This window comes from Guillardia theta (genome assembly GCF_000315625.1).
Source record: "Guillardia theta CCMP2712 unplaced genomic scaffold GUITHscaffold_121, whole genome shotgun sequence".
In the NCBI taxonomy this organism is placed as follows: domain Eukaryota; class Cryptophyceae; order Pyrenomonadales; family Geminigeraceae; genus Guillardia; species Guillardia theta.
In genome coordinates this window covers 13,963-33,692 of record NW_005434553.1, presented here as the reverse complement: position 1 = coordinate 33,692, position 19,730 = coordinate 13,963, and the positions used below count along the sequence as shown (strand labels likewise).

At 52.4% G+C, this 19,730-nt stretch overlaps 9 protein-coding genes across 9 annotated transcripts in view; 4 read left to right on the top strand and 5 right to left on the bottom strand.

Moving 5' to 3' along the window:
* Positions 1–1,426, bottom strand: part of GUITHDRAFT_118096 (hypothetical protein) — a gene marked incomplete at both ends in the record, with an annotated part of 2,990 nt that extends 1,564 nt beyond the window's left edge. The window contains 6 exons of the mRNA XM_005822633.1: positions 283–393; positions 800–898; positions 990–1,123; positions 1,182–1,228; positions 1,289–1,343; positions 1,408–1,426. Of these exons, the coding sequence (XP_005822690.1) occupies positions 283–393; positions 800–898; positions 990–1,123; positions 1,182–1,228; positions 1,289–1,343; positions 1,408–1,426 (465 nt within the window). The remainder of the gene's footprint in view (positions 1–282; positions 394–799; positions 899–989; positions 1,124–1,181; positions 1,229–1,288; positions 1,344–1,407) is intronic.
* Positions 1,427–2,150: 724 nt separating this feature from the next.
* On the top strand, positions 2,151–3,759 carry GUITHDRAFT_165895 (hypothetical protein). Its single transcript, XM_005822632.1, has 12 exons — positions 2,151–2,184; positions 2,563–2,622; positions 2,670–2,733; positions 2,783–2,859; positions 2,936–2,972; positions 3,020–3,072; positions 3,118–3,168; positions 3,213–3,257; positions 3,311–3,395; positions 3,446–3,503; positions 3,550–3,622; positions 3,679–3,759. Exons 1-12 carry the CDS (start codon positions 2,170–2,172, stop codon positions 3,703–3,705), a joined length of 645 nt encoding a protein of 214 aa, XP_005822689.1. The 5' UTR covers positions 2,151–2,169; the 3' UTR covers positions 3,706–3,759.
* A 138-nt stretch (positions 3,760–3,897) lies between these two features.
* On the bottom strand, positions 3,898–4,734 carry GUITHDRAFT_146273 (frataxin, mitochondrial; the record flags this gene model as incomplete). Its single annotated transcript, XM_005822674.1, has 6 exons — positions 3,898–3,951; positions 3,998–4,046; positions 4,105–4,199; positions 4,295–4,351; positions 4,398–4,492; positions 4,542–4,734. The coding sequence occupies 6 exons, from the start codon at positions 4,732–4,734 to the stop codon at positions 3,898–3,900; spliced, it is 543 nt and encodes a 180-aa protein (XP_005822731.1).
* A 1,503-nt stretch (positions 4,735–6,237) lies between these two features.
* GUITHDRAFT_118093 (hypothetical protein) lies at positions 6,238–6,513 on the top strand (the record flags this gene model as incomplete). The annotated part of the gene is made up of 2 exons (XM_005822631.1): positions 6,238–6,377; positions 6,426–6,513. The coding sequence occupies 2 exons, from the start codon at positions 6,238–6,240 to the stop codon at positions 6,511–6,513; spliced, it is 228 nt and encodes a 75-aa protein (XP_005822688.1).
* A 1,846-nt stretch (positions 6,514–8,359) lies between these two features.
* Positions 8,360–12,079, bottom strand: GUITHDRAFT_118092 (hypothetical protein; the record flags this gene model as incomplete). Its single annotated transcript, XM_005822630.1, has 9 exons — positions 8,360–8,440; positions 8,545–8,616; positions 8,686–8,868; positions 9,132–9,160; positions 9,210–9,391; positions 10,062–10,112; positions 10,294–10,351; positions 10,564–11,271; positions 11,452–12,079. The coding sequence occupies 9 exons, from the start codon at positions 12,077–12,079 to the stop codon at positions 8,360–8,362; spliced, it is 1,992 nt and encodes a 663-aa protein (XP_005822687.1).
* A 1,138-nt stretch (positions 12,080–13,217) lies between these two features.
* GUITHDRAFT_146271 (hypothetical protein) lies at positions 13,218–13,637 on the top strand (the record flags this gene model as incomplete). The annotated part of the gene is made up of 2 exons (XM_005822629.1): positions 13,218–13,344; positions 13,396–13,637. 2 exons carry the CDS (start codon positions 13,218–13,220, stop codon positions 13,635–13,637), a joined length of 369 nt encoding a protein of 122 aa, XP_005822686.1.
* A 327-nt stretch (positions 13,638–13,964) lies between these two features.
* GUITHDRAFT_146270 (hypothetical protein) lies at positions 13,965–15,224 on the bottom strand (the record flags this gene model as incomplete). Its single annotated transcript, XM_005822628.1, has 1 exon — positions 13,965–15,224. One exon carries the CDS (start codon positions 15,222–15,224, stop codon positions 13,965–13,967), a length of 1,260 nt encoding a protein of 419 aa, XP_005822685.1.
* Positions 15,225–17,050: 1,826 nt separating this feature from the next.
* On the top strand, positions 17,051–17,584 carry GUITHDRAFT_118089 (hypothetical protein; the record flags this gene model as incomplete). The annotated part of the gene is made up of 1 exon (XM_005822627.1): positions 17,051–17,584. One exon carries the CDS (start codon positions 17,051–17,053, stop codon positions 17,582–17,584), a length of 534 nt encoding a protein of 177 aa, XP_005822684.1.
* A 223-nt stretch (positions 17,585–17,807) lies between these two features.
* Positions 17,808–18,707, bottom strand: GUITHDRAFT_155398 (hypothetical protein). The gene has a single exon (XM_005822626.1). The coding sequence runs from the start codon at positions 18,307–18,309 to the stop codon at positions 17,872–17,874; it is 438 nt and encodes a 145-aa protein (XP_005822683.1). The 5' UTR covers positions 18,310–18,707; the 3' UTR covers positions 17,808–17,871.
* Positions 18,708–19,730: the final 1,023 nt, after the last annotated feature.

The window sequence follows — 19,730 nt, the reverse complement described above, 5'->3', positions numbered from 1 at the left end:
GATTGGTACAACAAGAGGTCTACTCTCCTCTCCTTTAATCATCGCACAATCCTAGCACTCGATTGCAAAAGCTCCTCCTCCTCTCCCTCCTCCTCTCTTCCTCTCCCTCCCCACTACTCCTCTTCACCCCTCCCCGTACTCCCTCTTCCACTCTTTCCTGCTCTTCAACTCCATCTTCATCCCCTTTCACTTCTCCTCCTTCCCCTCCTCTCCTCTTCCTTGGTCTTCTTGCCGACCACTCCTCCAACAATGCCACCTCCCATCTGCTCCTTTCTGCTTCACCTTGGGCCGCTGAAACGCTTTCTGCTCCTTGCCCATGAGGCTTTTGATTTCCTCAACAGACACGAGGGGTGGGAGAGACTGAGACGCGTCGGAGAGCGCGGGGATTGAAATCTGAACCAGGAGGATGAGATCAGAAGGCATGAGGTGGAGAAGGAGTTGGACGGAAGAGAGGGGAGGGGAGAGGGGAGGGGAGGAGGGGAGGGGAGAGGGCAAGGGGGATAGGGAGGGCAAGGGGGAGGGGAGGGAGAGGAGAGGGGAGTAAGGAGTCTCGCCTGTTTGCCTTGCATTGTCTCAACTAAGGTGTTGTACACCTAGAAAATATTCAGCACTATCCCACTTTCTCCGCTTCCAACTGCCTCCCGCTCACTGCTACACCCCAACTTCACCATCGCCAATCTCTTCTCCTCCTCCCAGTCCTCCCTTTCCTCCCTTCCTCTCGTCTCGTCTCGTCTCGTCTCGTCTCGTCTCGTCTCGTCTCGTCTCGTCTCGTCTCCTCTGCCCGTTCTTCTCCTCTTACAATTTTCAGTTCGCTTGCATCAAGGATCCTGATCAGGTTACAACACGCTGATACTCCTCCTGCCACCGCTCCTCCCGCATGCTGCTCCCTCTCCCCTTCCTGCCAGCATGTTTCAGTGATTCAATTAGACAGCCTTCAGTCCCCACAGACAACACAACAACTCCTCTCCTCTACCCTCCTTCCCGCACACCATCATCTTGCCGCCAGTAAGACTGACCTTCGCACTTCTCGCGACCCAACGAGACAGCTTGTCCTCCTTGACCTGCTCCTCTCTCGGAACCCCGTTGATCCCTTGATGGCCCTTCCCTCTCACATCCACGGGAGCTGCAACAACAGCATTTCAACGACGTCATCATCATCTCAACATCATCACTGGAACAACCTTGCTCTGAGCTCACGGCCTGGCTTTCTTTCGACCGGTTCAGCCACCTTCGCAAACACATTCAGCAATTCTCTCAACCTCATCGCCAGCCATGATGTTTTGCAGACCTGTCGAGTTTGGACATGATGATGGCAGCGATCTGCAGACAGGAAACAACTTCTACTGCTCAGTAATTTGCGATCTCCAATGGTGCTGGGGGTCGAAGAATTAACGTCAGTATTTGTACCGGAGCCCAGAAGGAACATCTACACTCTCTCAAGGGAAGCAAGCTGAAGGATTAGGAAGAACCTCTTACGATCCTACCAGCGGGTTTACACTCACAAAACCAATCGCTCAGGCGACAGATCAAACCGTCCTTGCTTTCGCCTCCTCCACCCCCTTGATAGGATCCCATCACACCCGCACGATACAGCTCAGGACCGAGACGAGACTATCTCTCATCCTAACAAGGATCAGCATGCTCTGTCGAAGACGATCCTCCTGCTCCTTCTCGCATGCTCCTTCCTCCCTCCCTCCCTCCCTCCCTCCCTCCTCCTTCCCCTCTCGTCCTAAAAATCCACCATGACTCGACTTGGTGGCAACAGGTTTCAGGGCTCCACTGAAACAATCTGAAAGTTTGAAAATTTATCGTATAATTTGAAAATTAGAGACACAACCTTGTCGAAATGATGTACTGACAAAGTTTTGAGTGAATTATGGTACCAATATGTAGACATAAATCAAAGTTTATACAGAAAAATGTTCTGAGTTAACTATAAAATGAATCAAAAAATTAATGAAAATAGTTTTAATCAGTACTATATCTATTTTTGTTTACAAATGTTCTCGTTTTAAATTGTACTTTTAGCGATAATATAACTGAGGAGAATTGTGCCCGAAATAGATCAATTCTGTCCTGCTGCAAATGGGCACAAGCGGGGACGAGGGTTCATGTCAGGTTTGATGTACGAGTGGGGATGAGGGCATATTAGTTGGCTCTTCGCATATCATGGCTCCTCCAAGGGTAAGCGAAGGGGAGAGGAGGTCATGGTGGAGATGCGGGGAAGAGGAAGAGGAAGAGGCGGAGAGGTAGAGAGGTAGAGAGACGATGAGAGAGATGGTGAGGGAGGAGACGCAGCAGCGAGTGCTGGATCGGAGAACACCACGAGCGGATGGGATATGAAGGAGTTGTGGAAGATGTGGCGGGATCGCATGAGATATGAAGAGAGAAGCAGAGAACGGGGGTGCCTGAAAGCATAGCATCTTAATGGATACACAACAGCAAGAGGGAAGATTAGATACAGTCGGGTTAGCAAAGGACGTAGGATCAAATCGGGGTTGTAGCCATCCAGTGAGCGAAGGAATGGCACACAAGGATCAATGATTTTGGCATTTACCACAGACCTTTACTGCTGCCACGGCTGCTACTGTCGCTCTCTGCGCATGCATCGCCGTCATTCAGGTCATGACCAAGAAGGATTGGCTCGCCATGCTCATGCTCGTGCACAGATGCGCTCGCTCCCATCTGCCCGGCTCCAGGTTGGCGATCAATTCAGCGAGCATTCCAAGAAGGGTGAGGACTGGATGTCGTCGCCTCTCTAAGTGTTGACTTGGCTTGCTAGCTTATGTTGCCCTTCCTGATGCTGGAAGCTTGGGAACTGACAAGGCCTTCATCGGCAAGGGTGACGGCTCTGGCCAGGCATGGGCTTTGTCCTTGCCCTCTTGAGCCTTTCTTCCCCCAGTCGTCTTTCTGTATGTGACTTGTGTGCTTGCAGAGCACCAAGGACAAGGCCAAGTACCAGATGCTTGCTGGTACGTTGCTTCAGGGCCTCTTGTGATGGAAGTGATGGGGCACACAGGAGGTGTCTCCAAGGCTCCCCACAACTGGTTGCCCTGGGCCAAGCCGGTCGCGGTGTGCAGCGATCAAGATGTCGTTGAAGTCTGAAGCTTCTATCAGGTCCACAAGAAGCACTGGAGACCCACCAGAGCCTCCAAGTTGGTTCCCAAGGTTGTTGCGTACACCTTGCTTCAGATGTTGACAGCGCTCTTCAGTACACTGCTGCCAAGAAGCAGCACATGCTCGCCATGAAGATGCAGGTATGCCCCTTGCTGTGCACGATGCTTCCAAGAACCTCACCCTGACTGGTCAGAGAATGGGCCACCTCCGTGCTGCCCGTCCAGTCTTCTCCAGTGACACCCCTGGATCCATGATGGGGACCAACGATGTCTTCCTCGGTATATCATCCTCCCCTCCTCCCGCTGTGCTGAAGTAATCTTCCCGTCAGGTGCCCACCAGGGTGGTGATCCTACCTTCAGCACCCAGTCCCAGGTCGCCACTCCCAGGTTGGAACGCCACACTGTCTCGTGCAAGATCTGATCTTTGGCACAGGTACGGCGTTCGTGCTGGTCCCAACGTCCGCCAGCAGCAGGCTGTTTTGAATGTGCGCAGGGGACCATGGCAGGTCCTGATGCCCTTGTGCCTCGTGAACCTCGTCGTCGCTGATAAAAACTTTCGCAGGTGGCTCCTATCCGCGTCTTCAACTAAGCTCGCAATTTTTGGACGGCGAGTGAGTTCGTAGGATGGAATGAAATGATTTTTAAAAGATCTCAAAATCGGCCTCCTCGAATTTTCTTAATCTGCTCTATCTTCACTTGCAATCTCCGCACTGTCACAGCGGAAACCACCAGAATCAACCCAAAGATTTCCTCACCTCTCTATTCCCACTATCTCTGATCCTCACACTCTGATGCCTAACTGCTCATGCAATCTACCTTTCATGTTGTGCCCATCCTTGAGGCACCGTTAGGTCAGGAACTGAGACCGAGTGCAGACTTACCTTGGTGCAGACCCACTCCCCCCCTTGCAACATGTAATGTGTAGGACCTCTGTGGAAGGGCTCGAGTGAGGGGAGTAGCGATGAACACAACAACAAGCGGTATGTACGTTATGGGAGAGCTGAACCAAATCTGCCGTGAAGGCGTTTGTTTGTTGATAACCCATGCTCCCTTGTTGTTGACTTTGATGTTGATAACTCCGTCCTTCAACAGAAAGTAAGAGGCCAACATGATGATCACAAAGACTTGTCACAGCACAGACAACAGCATGTCTCCGACAGGTAGAAGGTGGAACTCACTCCAGACGCCTCTACTTCGAGGTCAGTGTCGGTCTCTTCCAACAACTCTAACTCATCCTACGACGACATGTAAGATTGTTGCATTCAAACAGAATTGAATGACCGTAATTTTTTCAAGAATTTGGTTTGCAATGTTGTGGTATTCGTCTTCTGTCATTTCACGTGCAATCACCATCGTTCGAATTGAGTGACTTGTGCCTGTGGTAAGCAAGTCAGGGCTCTAGACTGCACGAAGAAGGCGACATACCTTGAGCAAGTTTGAGCTGGGATAACAATGATTCACTTCCTGGTCGTCTCAAGAAGTGTTGTTGTTCAATAGCGGAAATGGACAGCCTCGTGCCATTCGAGGAATCTGTGTGGGGGGCAAAATGCTTGGGAGGGAAAAAGGCGAGAGGGCGAGAGGGCGACAAGAGAGAAGGGAAACGGCTAAGGCGCGCCATAGAAGAAAGAAAGAAGGAGGAGGAGGAGGAGGAGGAGGAGGAGGAGGAGGAGGAGTATCCTGTGCCGAGGAAGCGAGCAGTAGGGAGGCGAACGCGGAAAGTCGCCATCGTCGCAGTAGGGGGGGTGGTATGGCGCAAAGTCAAACTTGAAGTACCGGTAGTACGAATGAAGCAGGGGGGTGCTTTTGAGACTTGCGAATAAACATCCCCACATAGGGTGGTTTTGAAAAAAGGGGGTAGGGGTAGAAAACGTGGGGTAGACCAGAGATTAGTCCTTTACGACGGTACACTGACCGCCCCGGCCGACCGGGCCGGGCGGCCCGCCCCGACCGGTCCGGCCCGCCGGTCCCCCCGGCGGCCCCAGTGCGCCCGGCCAGCCGCTGGGCCGGCCGCGCCGGGTACGGTACTCACTGCCGTCACCGTCCGCACGGTTGCACCGCGCTGAGTCGGCCGCGCTCAGCGGCTGCCCGGCCGGCAGTCACCGGGCCCGGGGTACACTATCATCACTAGCCTGAGGCTACCGTCAGTACCGTCCGAGGCCCCCGCTACCGTACCGTACAGCCCGGCCCGGGTGGCAGTGTACCGCCGGTACTGACGGCAAGTTTCAACTTTTTCGGAGCCTCGGCTGCAGTGCCACGGGGTCATGCTAACGGAGAGGGGGCTTTCCTAGCCGGCGTCTCAGGTTGCTACATTCCGTAAGGAATGGTTTCGGAAGTCCGATCCTCTCAAGTTGACTTCCGAGTTCCGTCTGGATGCTTGGATTTTCTCATCGCAGTCACGCTCATTAAACTCAGTCTTGAGCAAAAACTGTCTTTTTACAACTAAGGTCGATGTGATATCTGCGTGACTTTTGGCACAGTACAGAGTCAGTGAGCGGCGGGTGGCGGGCCCGGCGCCGCCCGGGCCGGCCGCTCAGGGCCGGCCGGGGGGGGCCGGCCCGCCGCGGCGTCTTCGGAAGTTCGGAAGTTTGTGGCTTTCGTTCATGGCGGGAAGCGGGCAGGGAAGATGAAAGGGAAGAAGCATGCGGACTAGCAGAGGAAGGACGTAGTGTGGTTGAGGACAGCTTTGTAGCTCATAGATGTGTACCTATTTCATGCATGATTTATGCGTGTTCGGGAAATTTTAAGCGACCCACACATATATTACGATGAGGATGTTTAGATTTGCTTTGTCCAACAATAAAAACATGCCACACGGCAGCATTCAGGAAAGAAATGCTCTCAGGATGTGTTATCCTACATTCGACAAGTTGTTGTACATGTTGACAAGAGTTTTCTTTGCTCGAAAGCCAATGCAAAATTACAAGCGATCCCGGACACTGCCAGCACTGCTGCAGGATGCGCACGAAGGAATGAAGAGAAATGCTTCGATTCAGCGAGCCGTGAAGCCTGGAGAGATCTTTCCCGTCCTCTTTGAGTCGTCAAGCTCAATGTTTCTTGTTTCTGTGCCTTCTCTTCTCTCTGATCTTTGTTCACGCTGTGCGACAGGCAACAAACGACCGGCATGAAGGTTGAACGCGAAGGATCTGACAGCGAGGCCAAGTCGAAGCACACCACCCCGGTGTCCAAGAAGCACAAGACTGATCGAACTCCAAAGAGGAGGCGTAAGGAGGACGTTGAATTCCCATCGGATCTCATGGTTTGGTAAAACCAGCCACCTTCTCGTTTTGCGTCATATTCACAGCGATTCAGGTTCCAAGGGAAAGACTCCTCTGACAGGACAGTTGAGCACCAGCAGTCAGAAGAGCAACAAGGCATGAAGACGCTCAGGAATGTCTGAACAAGTCCATGTTCAAGGAGCGCAGATGTCTTTTCAGCCGCATGATGGCAATCGGTCTACCAATAAAGTCAGGAGAGAAAAATCAGCTGAAGGACAGAGTTTACACAACCTGGGAGTGAGTCTGCACCGCCAGCTTGCGATCGACGGCATGGCAGACCTGTCAGGATATTCGGGAGGGACTGTTTTCTTCATCGTCCTGACGTGGAGGATGAGTATTTTGCAAGGGGGAGGAGTGATGGAAGTTGGGAGAACAAGCATGCCCATAGAGCGAGAAGAAACTGACTTACATCATTCTCAGCTTCACGCCGGATGTGCTCCACTTGTAGTTTCCGTCTAGCAGCCTGAGGTCGGAAAACACTTTCAGCGCCTCAAGGCTCGGTGAGAGTGCAAGAGGGAGGTGGGAGGAGGGGAAGTAGGAGAAGAGTGTAGGAAGGAAGTGGGGGAGGAGCAGGGGAGGGAGGAAGGGAGGGAGGAGTGGGGAGAAGGGGAGGGAGGGAGGAAGGGAGGGAAAGATAAAAAAGGCAAAAGTAGTAGGAGCAGGGAAAGGAGCAGCAGTAGCAGCAAGAGGTCCAGAAGCGATGGGAAGCAGTTGGGGTTTTATGTTGTCACCTGTCGATGCAGTAGAGAGTTTGGCCAGCAAAGTTGTTCTCAATGAGAGGACAGACCTGGAGGGAGACGAAGGGAAGGGAAAGACATCAAGACTGTTCACGTCCGTCTACATGCCTACCAGCCTTCCTCCTGGATTCAGCCTCGGCAGCAGCTGAGATTTTAGGAGGTCAGGAGTGACTGCAACACAGTCAACACCTCGCGCATCTGATCTGAGAATAAGGGCTGCTGGTGCTGGTGCTGGTGCAGGTGCAGGTGCAGGTGCAGGTGCAGGTGCAGGTGCAGGTGCAGGTGCAGGTGCAGGTGCAGGTGCAGGTGCAGGTGCAGGTGCAGGTGTTGCTTCTACCTCTGTCTAGATGGTTCTCCTCATTCCTCCTGTTCCTGGCCCGTCCTCGTCTCTACTGTTCTTATCCACTTTCATTCTTCTCTCCTCTTGCTTCTGCTGCTTCTGCTTCTGCTGACCCTCCGCCTTTCCCCTCCCTCCCCCCACCAAAGTCATCATGCCAATCATCAACTACTCTGGAGAGATCGCAACTGACCTGCAGCCCCTACATGTATGGCATCGTATGTCAAACTTGGAAGCTCGCTGTAACAGCAGCTGTCAACTCCCAGCAAAGAGCCATCTCTGCGATACCCCAACAACACATTCCCTTCCATGATCTTGACAGGAGCGCAGGACTGGATAGAGGACATGAGCTTCAGCGCACAGAGTAGATAGGGTGGAGGAGAACAGCTCCTACCCCTCTGTCGCAGACGCTGCAGATGTTTTCAACAGACTGCCTTGCTAACCCCTTGATACGTTCGACCCCGTGGACCTGATCTGTTCAGTCACACGTCTGAACGCTGCACGCTTCTCTCACCTCTCCTCCTCGTCCAATCATGTATGCCACTGTAGGAGAAACGTTCAGATGCGCTGAAGCACAAGGACAGTAGGGTCACTTGCTGCTGTCACCTGCCCGCTGAACAATTGAGATGTCAGAGGGAGGAGGTTGCAGGAGGAGGGAGGAGGGACCAGTAGAAAGGAACGAGTGAGATGTAGAACAAGTTGCGGAGAAGAGAATGAAATGATGTTGTGGTAGGGGAGAGGAGGCGTGATGTATGAAGAACAGGAAAGGGGTTGTCAGCAAGGGGAACTGGTAAGGAAGGAAACAAAATGCTTCAAAACATGATACGTTTGACTTGTAGCAACAGCAATGATAGCATGAAGACAGTAAAGGCAAGAGACTGTCAGGGTTTCCAATCACCTTCCAGATCCCACGTCAAGGGCTCGAGCTCCAGGGAACAACCTGCTTGAGAGAAGCTCAAGACTGAGACTGTGAACCTGACAGATTGAGAAAGCACGTGAGAACAAAGAATAGAGACAGTTGTTGGATGTGTTTGTGAAGAATGAGGGAGGTGGTTAAGGGACTGCAGAAGAGTCCTCACCCATGGCTCAGAAATCGTCGCATCTTTGCCGATCGGGATGGGATAGTCCAAGTAAGGATCACAGCTCTTGTCCTGCATGCTTCATCATGTCCGGTAGTCTAGCAATCAGTTCTTATGCTCACCTGGCAGCAGAACTTTGACCTGTCGCAGACTCTCAAGCTCTGCGAGAATGTTTGTTACTGTGATGGTCATGGTCATGGTGATGATGGTGATGGACGTGTTGACAGTGTTGTTGATGATGACGATGGTGAAGGTTGTGGTTGCGGTGGTGATGGTGATGGTGGTGATGGTGATGGTGGTGGTGATGAAGGCGTCATGGTACATCTATCATTGTCAACGTACCTCCTCAACTCGGCTTGACCTCAAAGCGCCAGACATGCGCAGGTAGGAGAACAAGCCCTCCTGCCCAGAATTCTTGCCCTGCCGGCGAAATCAATTCTGTCGCATCCTCCTCCTGCCTCCTGCCTCCTGCCTCCTGCCTCCTGCCTCCTGCCTCCTGCCTCCTGCCTCCTGCCTCCTGCCTCCTGCCTCCTGCCTCCTCCTCCTCTTCCTGCCTCCTCACCCCTTGGAGGAGCGGAAGAGCGCACAGGCATGGAGGAGGACACGTTAGCAGGACCTGGCCATGCTCGTGAGCAAGGAGGAGGTTGAGAGCCGGGACAGCTCACCGTGATGGCGAGGAGAAGAGATAGGCAGCGATCTGTCCTCCTGAGCGCTGATCGCACCATCGCGATCCTCTCCCCTTCCTTGTCTTTCCTTCTCCTTCTCCTGCTCCTGCTCCCGCTCCTCCTTCTCCTGGTCCTTCTCCTGGTCCTGGTCCTGGTCCTGGTCCTGGTCCTGCTGGTATTTCCTGCTTCACCTTCAGTCGTAAAAATTTCCCAGCCAACTTTGTTGCGCCTTCCCTCCCCTCCCCTCCCTGCCCTGCCCTGCCCTGCCCTCCCTCCCTCCCTCCCTCCTCTCCCCACCCGTGCCCTCCTCTCCCCTCCCGTGCCCTCCCTCCCATGGCTCCCAGGCTCCCCGCATCCCCTTCCGATCTCTTTACTGAGGATCCTGCTGAGGATCCAAAAGGATGAGACGCATCGGATCGTTGTAGCCTGGTGATTATGGATGTACGTGATGACTCAAGAATATGATTCATTGACAACGATGATGATGATGTTGTTGTCGTTGACAATGACAATGATGATGACAATGATGATGATGATGATGTTGTTGTTGTTATTGTTGTTGTTAGTGATGATGATGATGATGATGATGACGACGACGACGACGAAGACGACGACGAAGATGATTTTACATTTTTTGTAGCAATGGTGTTCAAAGATGATGTCGATACGCCGACTATGAGGAGGGAAGGAGGAAGGATGAAGTGGGAGAAGAAGGAGGAGGAGAGGGAGTAGGGGGAGGAAGGGGAGGAAGGGGAAGAGGAAGGTTTCAAGCAATGTAGATGCATTAATCGGGGGAAAGATTACAGTGACACTCAGGGAATAAAAGTCGCAGGTCGACCGGCCCGTTCTTACTTGTCTTCTAAGTTGTCGACGAGATTCTCAAGCTTGCAGAGGGGACCACACCTGAAGATCAGAAGGTCAATCGTGCCGATCTTCGTTACAACCACCATCACCGTCTATCACCATCATTATGTTACAACACAATCACCACATCCTTCATCATTCGAATCGACGTCACATTCCACATGAATTGCATCATCATCATCATCATCAACAACAACAACAACAAACAGAGCTGTCTTACCCATCGCGGTTGGATGTTCTTCTCTCTCTCACGTCTTCAGCGTCACGCTGGTTATGGTCTGCGGGGAAGAGTGAGCGGCACCAGATGGTCAAGGTAAGGAGCAGCGTCAGGTAAGTGAAGTGAAGTAAGGAGGAGAGAAGGAGACAGGATGGGGAGGTAGGAAAGGCAAGAAACGGAGGGAGGGAGAGACGCAGGGAGGAGGGAAAGGAGGAAGGGGGCAGGGGAGGAGGAATGGGAGAGGTAGAGCAGGCGAGGGAGAAAGTTACTAACCTTCCCGGTACATCTTTAGCTTTGCGCTCTTCTCATCCTCCTCGTCCGGCCGCTCAACAGCTTTCTCCTCTGTACCTTCAGCCTTCTCCTCCTCCTCCTTGGAAGCCTTCTCCTCAGCTTCTTTCTCCTTCACCTTCTCCTCTTCCTTCACCTTCTCCTGCTCCTTCTCCTCCTCGTTCTTCAGAGCCTGAGGGTGCAACTTCTGCTTCATGATGCTCTCCTGCGCAGCGATCGAGTCCTCCGCCTCCTTCTCCGACTTCTCCGGCTCCGCCATGGGCCCGTCGTTGAGAGATGCGAGGAGGGAGGGAGAGTTGTTCTCTGGGGGCACCTGCGAGCATACGTCCACCATCCCCTTCAGCGCCGTGTCCCACCGGGACGGGTAAGCGTCACGCCAGTTGTACCCGAGGTAGCAGATGAAGCCGCACGAGCAGGGTCTGCCCTGGGCCGCGGTGACGGGGCAGTCGCGGGGCAGGACCTTGACGGGGGGAAGGGGGGCAGCTGGGTCGTTGGCCGGGTTCTCTGCCATGCAGAACTTGATGGCGACGACGGCGGAGTTGTAGGGGGAGGAGTAGATCACGGAAGTGCCAGAGGGGAGAGAGTCCTTCTTGATCGAAGTGACCTCAATGCCGATCTGGGGGAGGGTGCGAGGAGAGGGGAGGTTCTCCTTGGAGCCCTTCACCAGGAGGTCATGCTGCTCCTGAGTCAAGCCTGCAAGGTTGTCAGTGTGGGATAGGTGGGAGGAGAGGAAGGGGAGGAGACTGACGAGAAGAAGGGGAGGAGACTGAGAGGAGGCGAGCAGACGAGAGGGAGAAGGAGAAGGAGGAGAAAGGAAAGAAGAGAAGACGAGGACGGGAGGAGGACGGGAAGGGGGAGAGGGAGGAGTAATACCTTGGAAGTGAGGGAGGCGGACAAAGGGGCCCGGGTCCAGGTTGCCATCAGCAGGCTCAAGCTGATAGCTGAAGTAGCGGTTGATAAACTCGAGGCTGAGGATGCCCCCGGTGAAAATCATGGTATTGCCGTTAGCCACGAATTGCCGGATGTTCTGCCCGACGATCTTCTGGGGGTTGACCACGAGGAAGTCCCACTCGATAGGGGGGAAGAGGAGCGCGTTGCAGCAGATGCCCGACAGCTTGTTGAACATCCCTCCCTCCAGCGACCGCAGGAATTTGGGGTCCCTCCACTCCCCTCCTGCGATCGTGCCCATCTGAAACACATGGCGCACGTGCTCCCCGGATCCGGTGAAGCGCTTGTTGGTCATGCGGCCCCAGTACAGCCAGAGGTTCATCGGGGCCGAGTAGGGCTCTCGGTCAATCCCGATCCCCGTCGGCTTCGTCCATGTTCCCATGAGGGAGGTGGAGGATGAGGAGCGGGAGGTAGAGATCAGCGCGCCAACAGCGACGCAGGCCACGACGGCGAGGCCCAGCACAACTTTCTTGCGCAGGGAGAGGGTCTTGGACTGATAGGGCAGCTGCTTCAGGGCGGCTCGGGAGATGGTCCCATAGCTCACGGAAACCATGATTGCCCTGTGGTGCGATAGCAACCAAACATTAGCAAAGAGAACACGTGGTCACATATCGTTCATTGCGCAGGAAAAAGACTATCGCTCTCATTATCCTTCCCTGCTTGTCTCACTGAACAACTCTCATTTCCTGTCGTTACCTCCATATTCCTCTCACTCTCTGACCTCTCTTACTTTATCTCTCTGTCCACACAGGTTTAGACTTGTGATCATTTTTTCTTTAGTCTACGCAATCACAAAACAATGCTTCACAGCATCAAAGAAAAAAAATAAGGAGTTGTGAAACACAGACAATTTGAAATCTACTACAAAGGTCTGTGGATCTCACATCAGCAGATCTTTCAAATGCTGCCTCAACACTGACTCTGATACGTCACACTCTGAACCTGAGTTCTTCAAATGGACATGCTCATTATACATCGAATTATCGTTTAAAAAAATATCTTATTCTGCTCCACATCTAAATCGCTCTTTGCATAACAACGGTTAGTGCTGACTTGAAAGTTTTTCATTTTAACAGTCTCCATCCTCTCGTCCATGTTCATATATGAATGTGCCTCGAATTATTTCCATATATCACCACTCCACGTTTTGACTAGCTCATTCAATATCTCCTTCCATGACCTTATCATTTCTATTCTACTCTTTACACCTTCAACATCCCTTTCTTCAGTACTCAAGTTCATCTGCTTGTTTTCACTCTCCTCTCTCTCTCCCCTCCCCCCCCCCATCTCTCACATCTTTCCATCCTCTGCTCTCTGCTCTCTGCTCTCTGCTCTCTGCTCTCTGCTCTCTGCTCTCTGCTCTCTGCTCTCTGCTCTCTGCTCTCTGCTCTCTGCTCTATGCTCTCTGCTCTCTGCTCTCTGCTCTCTGCTCTCTGCTCGCTGCTCTCTGCTCGCTGCTCTCTGCTCGCTGCTCTCTGCTCTCTGCTCTCTCTCCCTTTGCCCTCCCATTACCTGCGCTGCCGCGATGCAGGACGCGAAGAGTCGCCGTGAGTGGGCGATGATACATATGGTTTGCCTAGTTGGTATGCACGGTGTCTGCACGTTCTTTTCCCGAAGTTTTCAGAATTCAAAACTACATGCAAAGTTTTGAAGTTTTATTCAATTGCCAAACTTTCAAAGTTCGGCGCCACATGGCAGTGGGGGAAGGAGGGAGCTTCGAGGAGGTGGCGCGGAAGGACGAGCAGTTCAAGCAGGAGGAGAAGAATCGAGCCTGGAACTCAGAAGAAGAAGAGCATGCTCTCCGCGAGATGTTTGAGGGTGAGAAGAGACTTCAGGAGGCTTTTGCACCTTGACTCTCGCTCCTGCTAGGTGCCAGCAACAGCCTCGTTGCGAGTTCTTGTGCGGCATCCATCAAGACGCCATGCTGGGAGCAGTGTAAAGAGATCTGGATGAAGATAAAGAATGACCAGGTAGGAGAGAGAGCGAAGCATGTTGTGCAGGAGCTGGAAGCAGAGCACCTCAGGCCGACAGGGATTCTTGATCGACTGAGGAAGGGAGTCAACCCAGCATGCTTCGGGCTTCACACGTTGATGAAGCACCTTGATAGATGAGGAAGAGGTGTGTGTGAAGAATCTCCCAGAGGAGAACGATGCGATCGGTTGACAGATCTCAATACGGAAATGAAATGAAACACGTTGTCAGACTGTGATTTTTTGAAACGAAACCTTCATCCACATTCCATGTGCAGTGAATGACAAGCATGTGGTCTTGTCCTAGTGAATTTTTCATGCCATCCTGACACAGACGGGTTTCCTTTATGATTTGCTTGTATGACTACTTGACGATGAATGGCCCACCGAAATGGCAAATCAAGTCTTCAAACTACTTCAAATTAGGTGTTAGATAGTACCACACACTTCATTGACAGCAGCAATCGTTCAGTATTTCAGAGTAGTTGCAGGGCCATCAGTGTAGTATTGTAAATACTGTTGTGGTGGGTAGAGCTCTGACAAAAGTGCTGTTCGGACTTGCTTCGAAGGGCGGCGAATGCGAGCTGGCGAACCTTCGACATCGGCAGGACGCCTCTTCTTGGCCGACTGACCTCTTCCACCATCCAGACCACTGTCTTGCCTCGTCCGCTTCTTAGCAGCAGACCGCTCCCTTGCTCCATCCTGGATCCTGGTGTACTTGTTCTTTGCCTCGTCGCTGTAATCTAAATGCAACTCCCATTGGCACTCTCCAGTGGCAGGGTTGCTGTGATGCATCACTGAACCGACAAAGTCGTTGATGCAAGCTCCATCTTTCTCCTTAGAAACAGCAGACTTGAGGCCGAGTTGCAGGATAGCGTTGCACATGACATTGCTAAGATCCCCCTGGTCTTTGTTGAACTCCTTCTTCGTCCAGTATGCGCGAATGGCCATGGCTAGCCACGTGATACGATCAAAGGCACGTTTGATCTGGAGCTTGCTCGGAGGTTGGTTGGAATCAGAGTTCTGTATGATGGGATAGACTCCCGTGAGCTTGAAGAGTTTGCCTTCGAGTTCACACATGGTCCATCTTTCCTCCCCCATGCTATCGCTCAAAGACTGGAGCTGGTTCCCAATTAGCCTCGCCCCATACCAGCAGATAGCAAGCAGATAGGCATTGCCCATGGTTTCGATGCTGCGATACTGGATCAGTTTCAAGCTGGACAACATGCCTGGCTTGATGGTGACGTCAAGCCCATATGAAATGGGGTCCTTGTCCTGCGCCTCAACACTGAGGTTGAGATTTTCCTCTTTCAAGAAGCCGTCACTCAGGTCGGCACTGACTATCGTCAGCTGTTCTGGAGTCGGAATGGACTGCCTGTTTATCCAGTCCAGCCAAGAGGATTGCGCAGGCGGTGCTGCGTTGATGCTGTTTCCTGTCATATTGATTTCTAGCTGATCGAGCCCATGTGTGATGGTGGCCCTCATCTCTGAATGACCGGAAGGTCTGTCTTCATCGTTGCCCTGCACAAAGCTCGTGAAGATCTTCGGGTGCGCAGGAGTTGCGAGAGTCGAATTACTCCAGTTGATGGCTGCATCAACCGAGTTCTGCACATGTATACAATGGTTGTAATCACGGGTGGAGATGATCAACATGTGCTTGGAAATGTCGAGCTCTTCCTCGATGAAGGCCCCGGGGGCGAGTTGGAGAGAGAAAGGTCCGTGCGGCATTGCTGTGCGGGGGGAGCTTGCCGGCCGACGCTCCCGTCCCAGACTTAGAAGGTCAGTAAGGGTGGTGAGGGGGTGAGGGGGTGAGGGGTGGTTGATATCAGTAAACAAAAGAAATTGGTGGTGGGTGCCATGTCATTGCATGCAGAAAGGGTGGGTAGACAGGGTACCATCGGGGGGTATAGAGAAGACAAAGGGTAGATTGTAGGGGGTAGGGGGACCATTTCGATGCGTCTCTGACCGGTACGAAGCCCAAAAAGAAGTTTGAGATGTGTTTTTTAATATTTGAGATGTGTTTTTATATCAATAGTATAAGTTTTATTTTGTACCGTGATCGAAAGATTCCTGAGACAATATTTGTACAGATTTTCACTGAAATGTATAGTTTCCTGTACTATCGCTTTTACATATCCAATACAATAAGAGTACGAGGATCATAAAAAGTACCGTGAATAATCTGACCTGGTACCATCGGCCCGGATTTTTCTTCCTCGGAACTTCGGAAGTTCCGAGTTCAACAAGTGTGCCGCGGGCCTCGGCGGGCGGCAACCGTTTCGGAACAACTCAGTACTTGAAAGTTGCCAGACGGCGTGACGCCCGGCCGGTCCGACCGACGGTCGGCGGCAACCGTTGAACAACTCAGTACTTGAAGTGTTGAACTCCGACAGTGGCCGGGTGCCAGTCAGCCCGGCCGCGGGCCTTCAACAGTGCGGCCGGGCCAGGCCAGCCTGGCAGTGTATCCCCCCGGCGAGCCCGGCGGCCCGTCCTCACTTGAGTAAATATTTTAGGTATCCTCTGAGGGCAGTGATGTTTTGCAGGCCAGGTGCAATTTGTCTGCCTTTTGAGGCCCCAGATGGTTTTTACTACACAGGGTCGAGAGATGATTACCACTCGGAGTCGTCAGCATCAAACGATGTTTTCCTCAGATTACTACCAGACTTGTCATCATTGAAACACCAGGCAGTAATCATCTGGTATCTCAGTTGTAAAATGGTAGATAGGGGTCCTTCCCCAGGGGAAGAAGGGGTAATGATTGTGTCATCACGGGTCATCACGGGTCATCATGCGTAATCATGGGGTCATCAGGGGGTCATCAGGGGGTCATCAAGCCGTCATCCTTTGTTGATCGGAAGTCATCACGAGGTCATCAATTGCGGAGGATCTGACGGAGGAAGTGATATGCCTCCTAAATTACTACACAGTCATGAGGTTCTTACCACCGAAATTCTCGGGATCTCACTGCATCACGATACCTCTCAATCTTCAGATTGTGGCAACAGAGCGCCTTCAAACCCAAGGTCTATTATTCCCCGAGGTCTTTACTATGTCTAAGGTACCCACATCCCTCTTCTTCAATAGCATGTTTGTATAAGAAATTTCAACCCTCACAAGGCTGTCTGGACTTGGTCGATCCCCATCGACCTCTTGACGACATTTTCCACAACACCCCATGTTTACAACCCACCTTCTGGCTACTTTCAGGCCGCATGACACCGGCAAAAAAGGCGAACATCTCTTTACCACTGAAAACATTGTTATTTACCACAGCGCAGCTGTCATCACAGAAACTTTACAACAGCCAACCATCCTCCTATTGGGCTTGTCCCCCCTCGGCCTTCCCTACATAATCAGCCGCTCCCCCTTCCTCCAAACCAGAGCTTCCCAACACCAGCACCACTCATTCCTGCTGTTCTTCCACCTGCTCCCTCTACATCCTTGTCACAGCAACATCCTCCTCCTACCTTGATCCTTTGTTCTTGGACCCAACCTCTTATTGTTGGCTGATTCTTGCTTACTTCGGAGCGGATTGTAGTGGCAATCAGATACCGATGCAAGTAGCGCAGATGGCGATGTCCATTCCGATTACTTCTTTCTCTAGCTTCTTCGACAACGATTCCTCCGCTTGGTCTTCCTCCGATTCTGACTCGGAGACCTCCCAGCACACAGCGCAGGTCCTTCCTCGCAAGCGTTTCCTCAAGGACTCCAAGGAGCGTGTGGGCGGTGCCGTCGTTCTGAGCCCCGCATCGCTATCGAAGCTGTTCCACATGCGGCAGCTGGACGCAGCGAAGCACCTTGGGATCTCGCTGACGTCACTCAAGAGCGCGTGCCGGCGCATCGGGCTTGATCGATGGCCCTACGAGAGGACGTACGAGCGCATGTCGGAGAGAGGATGCAGGAAGGGCAGCAGGAAGGGGAGGAAGGAGTCAGCGAGGGAATCGGGGAAGGAACTGGAAGAGACAAGAGGAGGGTACGGGGAGGCATATTCTTTGTTCGACGAGGCCCTGGAGCATGTGGAAGGGGTATCAAGGAAGAAGAACACATACTTGAACTACGCGGATGTGCTGAACAGTTCTTTGCAATGAAAGATGAGCTATCTTGAAACATTTTTCTTAAAGAAGGTTCATGTTGTACAGAGTGAAACTGCTCGCTGATACCGGTGGACACATGCAAAGATTAGAGTGAGAATGGGAAAGGACGGAATGAATGGTGCCGAAAGGGGTATTGGTATAATAGATTTGCCTACATATTTGACTTGGAATGAAATCGTGTATTTCACAACTTTTTATTCTTGCACTCTTTACTTGCTCCTCCATATAGAAAAACACACACGCACACCTAGTACTTGCGATGGCCACACAAACAAGGGATTTCACATAGCATAAGAGAAGATCCCAGATTCCACATGCTCCAGGGCCTCGTCGAACAAAGAATATGCCTCCCCGTACCCTCCTCTTGTCTCTTCCAGTTCCTTCCCCGATTCCCTCGCTGACTCCTTCCTCCCCTTCCTGCTTCCCTTCCTGCATCCTCTCTCCGACATGCGCTCGTACGTCCTCTCGTAGGGCCATCGATCAAGCCCGATGCGCCGGCACGCGCTCTTGAGTGACGTCAGCGAGATCCCAAGGTGCTTCGCTGCGTCCAGCTGCCGCATGTGGAACAGCTTCGATAGCGATGCGGGGCTCAGGACGACGGCACCGCCCACGCGCTCCTTGGAGTCCTTGAGGAAGCACTTGCGTGGAAGGACCTGTGCTGTGTGCTTGGAGGTCTCCGAGTCGGAATCAGAGGAGGATGGAGTATATGCAGATTGCATGGTTATACAAGTTGAAAATTTTTGAGGAATTGTGGCCGCACAGTGCAAGTCCGAACGCGAGCTCTTTGGCAGAGGCCGCTCGCAGAAGGAAGAGCAGGTTGGTTCCACTTGAGGGTTGAGACCCTCAGAGAAAATTGAGCGTTGGGAAGAGTTTGATCTTTTGAAAACGATCTGGTCTATGGTCGGCGACAAGCCTTGGATCCGGATCTAGCAAGAACCTACGAAAGTGTGCAGGGAGGATAGGGGAATAGCTCGAGTTAATGGAATGTGCCAGGAGGAAGCAAGCAGGCTGTAGGAGGCAGCAAGCTAAGTTGGAGCAGAACACGATGGGACAGCAAGAGTGGAGATAGAGCAGGAGGAAGAGAAGGAGCAGGAGCAGGAGGGCGGGGAGAGACGTGAGGGATCGGGCGAGTCGCTAACCTCTATAAAGGAAGATCAGGGGAGACTGTGTAGTAAATTACTCATCCTGGCTGACGTGTAGTAAAGGCAGACTTTACCCCTGGGGCGGCCATGGTGCAAACTTCCTCACCCAAGAGTTTGATTACCCCATGGTCCCAAGGTGATCGATTTCTCAATTGAATCAAAGCAGATTTTCACCAGGGTGTAAGCTTTCTTCAAGCAAGTATGACAGTCCTAAGGTCGAATTAAACTCCTATTTTCGAAAAAAAAAATTTTCGGATCACTGTCACGCCTTTGCTGACTCGGAGGAACTGACCGGGCCGTAATCTCCGACTCAGCCCGGCCTATGAGGCTGGCGGGACTGACAGTGAGTGAGTGACTCAGTGAAAACCGTTGAGCACTGATGATGAAAGATGATGAAACTTCCGAAACTCGGGAGGCGAGTGTGACTCAGTGAGGCCGCCCCCCCCCCCTCGCGCAAGTTTCTGCAAAAGTCACTCTCCCCCATCGATTTGTCAAAACATTCATCATCTTCTTGAATGCCTCCATGTTGAGAATGGAAGATTTGATCAAACAAGAATCTCAACCTCGCCTTGCGCGTGTGGTACATCAAAACATGCTCCTGTCCATTCACTCGAATCTGCTCTCTCTCCTCCTCAGACTTGAGATAGTGATCCACCATGATATTCAGATGCCTCAAGTCCTCCCCATCAAAGAATATCAGCTGAGTTCCGTTGTCGAAATGCTCCTCCATCCCTTGAACGAAGTTGTGCACCACAAACGCCCCGCACCTCATCGCCTCGTATACCTCCTCTCCCCAGTACCCCGATGACGGACATCGTTGCGCCTCGTCGATGCCCAGACAACCTCCGACGACGATCAGAATCCTGGTTTTCTTCATCAGCTCGCATCTCAGTTCAGCACTCAGTGGGAAAATCTCCAGGTGGAACCTGCTTCCGAACTCCCGAGCAAGCGACTTTTCCACCCTCCTCCTCAGACCCCATCCGTGTCCTCGATGAATT